At 36.6% G+C, this 6,274-nt stretch overlaps 1 protein-coding gene across 1 annotated transcript; it reads right to left on the bottom strand.

Annotated features, from left to right (window-relative positions):
• Positions 906-4,310, bottom strand: LOC18593126 (protein DETOXIFICATION 54). The gene is made up of 4 exons (XM_007020186.2): positions 3,534-4,310; positions 2,565-3,437; positions 1,336-2,017; positions 906-1,247 (listed from the first exon to the last, which is right to left on the bottom strand). The coding sequence occupies exons 1-3, from the start codon at positions 3,585-3,587 to the stop codon at positions 1,439-1,441; spliced, it is 1,506 nt and encodes a 501-aa protein (XP_007020248.2). The 5' UTR covers positions 3,588-4,310; the 3' UTR covers positions 906-1,247; positions 1,336-1,438.

Here is a 6,274-nt window from a genome sequence, read left to right as displayed (position 1 = left end):
GGCCTGCATAAAGTAACACCCAAACCACTGATCATCGATCCCCATCCACTACTTTCCAGGGCCTGCTATTATGTTTATATATATAAGAGAAAAAAAGGGCAAACCTTCTTCTCTCTTCTGTACTATTCATATTATTATTATTGCTTACAACACCTGTGACAATAACCTCCCCAATAATGCTGCAACATGAATCCCTATGATTGCAGCGCCTTGCTCTCTTGTTCCCTCTGGCTGAAAAGGAGCCAAAAGTTTTGCTTCCTTCGATCTCACCGTGGAATCGACTGTACTATTATCCTCTCGAGTAAGATGTTGGGATTTTTTTTTTTTATATTTTTCACTTTTGTATTTGTTACTAATATTTTGAACCGTATGCAAATATGCCTTTACAAAAAGCTAGATTTAGTGATGCCTTGTCAAGTAGTAGTTGTTTTAGGAGGTGGAGCAGTGGAACCCCAGAAAGGGTCGGTGGGGAAGCGGTCCCTTGAACAGTTCTGAACATAATCTGCCTTTCTTTGATCTCATCATCCTTTTGTTTTTTAGCAAGAGTTGATGACCATTGAGTTGAGTCTCTAGGAGCAGGTTTTGGATTTAAACCTTTTTTAAGAGTTTGAGTTGCAATGACAGTCCTATAAACACCAATTTAGTACAACAGAAAACAAATAAAAATCCTTTATTGAACACATTTGTGGAACATAGATGAGTACTTTCAAAATTGTTTCAAAAATAATTCATAATTGAAAAACTTCTTTTCATGATCTACAATCGCAAGATATCGAAAGTTCACTTCTAATTCCTCTCCAGTGAAGGTTTAGATTTCTATTTAAACATTTTAACGGGTCAAACTCCGATAAGAGGACGGATCTATGTTTATTTTCAACACCCCAAAGCAATTTGGCTAATTTAGATTGTAAACGTGACTATTAGATGCTTAGTTCAAAATTCAAGCAGAAGGGTTGTCACACGAGAGGCGCGTCACAACAAAAGATGTTGCTTTCGTACATGGGCACATCGTACCTTAATCAACAAAGCTCGCAGCTAGTTGCCACATAAACCACGACGACTATTTTGGTGCTTCCCCAGTCTCCCTCCAAAACAAGTACGGAAAAAGGAAAATAAAAGAAAAAGCCCACTCTAAAAAGTAGCAGCAAAATGTAGGCCATCGTTCATAAATATTTAACATTTTGTATGGGGAGTGACATTCCTGGCAACGGAACAGCCCCAAGAATAGGTCCTCAAATCACTAAACCCTGAAAACCAAAGAAAAAGCAAACATTACAACAAAGAACGAAGATAACAAAAAAAAAAAAAAAAGAAAATCAAACATGAGTCAGCTACCTCCCCGAAAGCAACTAGACAACAAAACCAGTATCCCATAAAGCTAAGCACCATCTCATGCACATATCCCACCACCACCCCCACAATCCCTGTCCTTTTCTCTTTACAAACCGTCATCTATTTTGTCATTTCCATTTCCCAAAAACCCTCTGCTCTCTTCGTCCATTTCATATCCTTTCTCTCCATGTCCATTATTGCATGAGCTCATCTCCATGCTGGTAAGCTTCTTAGCATTCAAAGCCTCAGCCTCCCAATCTGTATAGAGCAATACAACACACAGAATGGACACAGCACATGCCACTTGGGCAGACAGTAGCCCAAACCACAGCCCAGGAAACCCAACGTTTAGCCAAAAGGCTAGGCCCACTGCCACTGGGGTGCCCACAAAGTAAAACGAACCCAGGTTTATGCGGGCCCCCACCGCAGGACGGGCCGTGCCACGTAGGATGCCACAACCTGTTGTTTGGGGGCAGTTTCCTAACTCGCACAGCCCTATGATCGGCAAGACTGTTGCAACCAATGGTTTGACCAGATCATCCTTGGTGAACAAACCAGCCCATCTTTCCCTGAGGATGACCGTCCAAGCCACGTTGAGTATCCCAATCACAAAGGCGCAGCCCAATGCAACCATGGCTGCTAGCTTGGCCTTGTGTGGCTTACCAGCTCCCAGCTCATTTCCTACCTGCATTTGTTTTGCACAAAAGATGCGTAAGGGGATATTTCACATACTTGCAAGGCAAAAATGGCCATTTGGTTCACTTTTGTTGGTTATATGGTTTTGTCACACACCAATTGAATGTGGGCTTCGATACCATAAAGCAAACAACTTCTTGCTTGTCTTTTACTAATTCTGTCCAATCACATTACATGTATGAGTATGACCTACATAAGTCCTTAAAAGGTGATGCAATCACCAACAGATCAAGTTGAGATCGAACAATCATTTTCCCCATTCTGTTTATAACCATTTATACTTCTCCAATGATGTCGTGACCTGATGATAGATCTGTTTATATTTTCTTGTTGAAAGATAACTTCAAATTCCAATTTAGGCATTAAAACAAGACCATTTTTGAATCAGATAATTCAACTAATCAAAGAAAGTAAGAGATTATAGATGCTTTGATCTATTTACTGTTAGGCTCTAAGCCATTCAATTTGAGTTTCTTTTTGTCTTAAAAGACGAATTAACGCAACAGAGTAATGGCATAGTTTGCAGTGGAACTTACTCGGGCAGAGACACAGCCTGCAAGAGCCATGGGAACAGTGTACATCATGCTGGTGGTCTGAATAAGGATCCCAGTGGCAGCCACAGCCAGTGTGGGATTCGGCAGGTAACCAGCCATGACAGTCACTATCTCATACCACCACCATTCCAAGCAAATCCCAAGGCAACTGGGCACTGCCAATCTCAAGAGTGGGACCACCCCACCACACACCCCTCCAATCCCAGCCGTCCATCTCATCTCCCACCGTCCACTCATCCACACATACCCCACCATCAGAGCCACCATGTTCATGTTTGTAACCACTGACGCCATTGCCACACCTGGTACTCCCAGCCCCATCACCATCACCAACATATAGTTAAGTGGCACGTGGAACATCACAGCCACCAGAGAGCACCACATCATAGGCTTTGTCACCCGCTGTGACCTTAAGAAAACCCTCAATGGCTGTAACAACGTGTTTGTCAAAAGATCCGGTAGAGAATACATACAGTAAGTTGCTGCCATTGCTGTGATATCTTTGTCTTGTCCCATGAACACCATAATGCTCTCAAGATTCACCCATAGCAGGCTGATTGGTATGATTGCAAGAAACAATATGATGATCATGCGTTGGAGAGAGAGGGAGAGTAACTCCCAGTTCTTGCTCCCATAGGCTTGGCTACACACCGGTTCAAGCCCTGAGGCAAGACCAACAAGCACAGAGTAGCCAGTGATGTTGGTGAATCCTATGGAGAGAGCACCGCCGGCTAGCTCAAGGCTGCCAAGTCTGCCTAAGAACAGCACCGAAACCACTGCTCTAACAAAAACTAGCCAGTTCATGGCTGTTATAGGTAAAGCCATGCCCCACAGCTCTTTTAACTCTTCAAGAACCTGAGATATTCACCAAATGTGAATATGATTAGAGAAACCAATAATAAAAAAAAAGGAGATAGAAAATATATATATAATCCCTTCCTAAGGGCTCACCTGTGAAGCAGAGGGGAGTTTGTGGGAAGAGCAATCTATGTCCTTTTCTGCCATGAGTGTCAGCAAATAAATGGTTTTGCAACAAAAAGAAATCTAAAATGGAGTGATCTAATCAAACAGTAAAAACAAAAACAAGCCCAAGTTTCCCTTTTCTTTTTTTTTTTTTTAATTCAAGTTTTAAGACTAGAACAGAACTGGCCTTGATACCTAAGTCTCTATTTCTCAATATACTCTTTCTTTTCCTAAATTTATATGATCAAGAACTTCAACAGAAAGCAAGAAATCAAAGAAAGCTAGTGCTGAGAAAAACAAACTCCTATTTGGCTTTGTCTTTGTCTTTGCCCTATACCATCCCTCCGCGGTGAAAGAAGAAAAATGGGGTACAAGAAGCAAAAGTCTTGAAAAGGAGAGGAGGCATTAAATAGAAGAAGGGTTGTGACTGAAGATGAGGGTGCAATATATTTAATGAGTCAAAAGCAGGAAAAGAAAAGAGTAGTTTTAGAGTGGGGTTTGTTGCTATCTTGTAGCTTAGGCTTGCTATAAAAAATATATGCAGGGGTATGTATAGTACTGAAAAAAGGGCTCGAGATTTTACAGCAGAGAAAGAAAGGGAAATTGGAAAAGGAAGAGACTTTGCTAATGGCGGCGAGGCAGAGATACATAAAGAGAAGGAAGGAAAAAGTTGATTCAGAGTTGGAAGAAAGAAAGCGACAGAGAAAGACAGAGAGGAAACAGAGTGGGGGTCCTCCTCATGAAGCTTTGCATTACTCAATATGATAGCTTTGGGGGTTATAACAGTGCAGAGCGAGGGAGGGAGGGGGCAGAAATTGGAAGGTCGGTTTAGTTGGGGTTCCTATCTCCATTGATTTCTCATTAATTTACTTTTAACAATACTTAATGCCCTTTTTATTATTTCCATGCTAGTGCATATTTCCTTGAACTTGCAATATTCTAAGTTTTGCATCATTTTATATTTTTTTCAATACGGTTTATATTTTGTTAAGTCCATTGGATTTTATACTTGTAGATCACGCATGTCAAATATTATGTTAATTGAAAATATTCAATTATTTTTTTAATAATAATAAGATTTCAATTGTTAAATATATATATATATATATATTTAAGAAAGACGGATGTGAAATTTTTATATACGTCATGGATACGAGTATATTTTTAAATTTAATAATTTTTTATAAAAAATATTAATTATTCTTGAAATTATAGGAGAGTGTAAAATATTAATTTAGTTTTTACACCCATGTAATTGGATCCCTTTTATAAGGTAAAAATCAATCTCGGTTGGAAGCACCATGATGTTGACAATCTCATTGGTCATTTTTGCCCAAGCCAGGAAAAAAGGAAGATGGATAAGAAAGGAAAGAAAGAAAAAAAAAAGGCAAATGAAAATTATGTTATGGATTATAAAATTAAGTTTTTAAATTTTATAAACGAAATTAGGGTTGATTCGTTAAATATATATTTCTAATGGAATGTGTGACAACCCTATAACCCCACTTGTGGAGTTAAAATCTTTTTTAGTGTCCTCATCCTATACAATTATATGGTGAAGTTCTTAAACTCCACATATTTTGTTAATAACTTAACATCTAAATTTGCTTATAGAATTTAAAAATTACACAGTCTATGTATACACGTTTTATAAATTTTGAAATACAAAAAAGACTTCATATAAGCATTTTTATTTTCTTGTTGCTAAATATTTGGGGTATTGTTTATCTATTATTATTGAGCCATTAATTTTTTTTTTATATGTGCACGTAAGTCACTCATCTTTTATTTGGTTCAATCCATTAAAAATTTTAATTTCAACTAATTATGATGTCGACTTCTGACAATTACAATAAGGTGGCCCATTAAATGTTAAATGTTATAAACTTCATATAATTACTAAAAATATTTGCACTTGGATATTTAGTTAACTAGTAAAATGCCTGTATCTCCGACTTATAAAGTTATAAAACATTAAATTTGAACTTAAAATCTCTACTCATACCCCAATCTATCCAAAAAGAAAAAAACAAAATTTGATATCATGATATATCCGTTGATTTGTCTAAAATAAAAAAAAAAATCAATTTGATACGACTTGATTTTACAAAAGAGAAAATGAGATCTTGATTCAAATTTAAAATAATTATGATTTGGAAAACCTAGAAAATGAAACTGAAATAAATATGAGCTTAATTACTATATGTTGTAAAGGAGTAGATTATGAAATTAGTCCTTATACTTTATCACAGTGATGGATTTAGTCCCTGTACAATAATTTGTAAAAATTGAGTTTCTATATTTTTTAGAATTGACAATATCAGTTCAATTGTTAACAATATTAAAATTTTTCTATTATTGGTACTAATATGATTTTTTTTTACTGATGTTGCATTAAATATGATGATGTGACATTTTTTATCTATTTCACAATATTCCTTTCATTGTTTTAAATTATGAAGCACAAAAATTCAATTCTTTTGTATCTCACAACACTTTTTCCCTAAATCTTAAAAACTTATTCATATTTTTTATTTGTTTCTTTTTCAATCATGTTTTAAACAATTAGCTCATATTGAATAATTTCATGTTTACACTTATAAATTTTATGTTAGTACTTAATGTCATGAGTCAACCTTGTATAGGGTCATAACAGGGTACAATTCCTTAGGAGTTTAAGTCTTTTGTACTTCCAAGGGAGATGTCTCCCTTTCAAACATTGTAATGAC

The sequence above is a fragment of the Theobroma cacao genome, chromosome 8, assembly GCF_000208745.1.
Source record: "Theobroma cacao cultivar B97-61/B2 chromosome 8, Criollo_cocoa_genome_V2, whole genome shotgun sequence".
NCBI classification, from domain to species: domain Eukaryota; kingdom Viridiplantae; phylum Streptophyta; class Magnoliopsida; order Malvales; family Malvaceae; genus Theobroma; species Theobroma cacao.
Note: the sequence above shows the minus strand (reverse complement) of the source record. Positions and strands in the feature narration are given on the sequence as shown.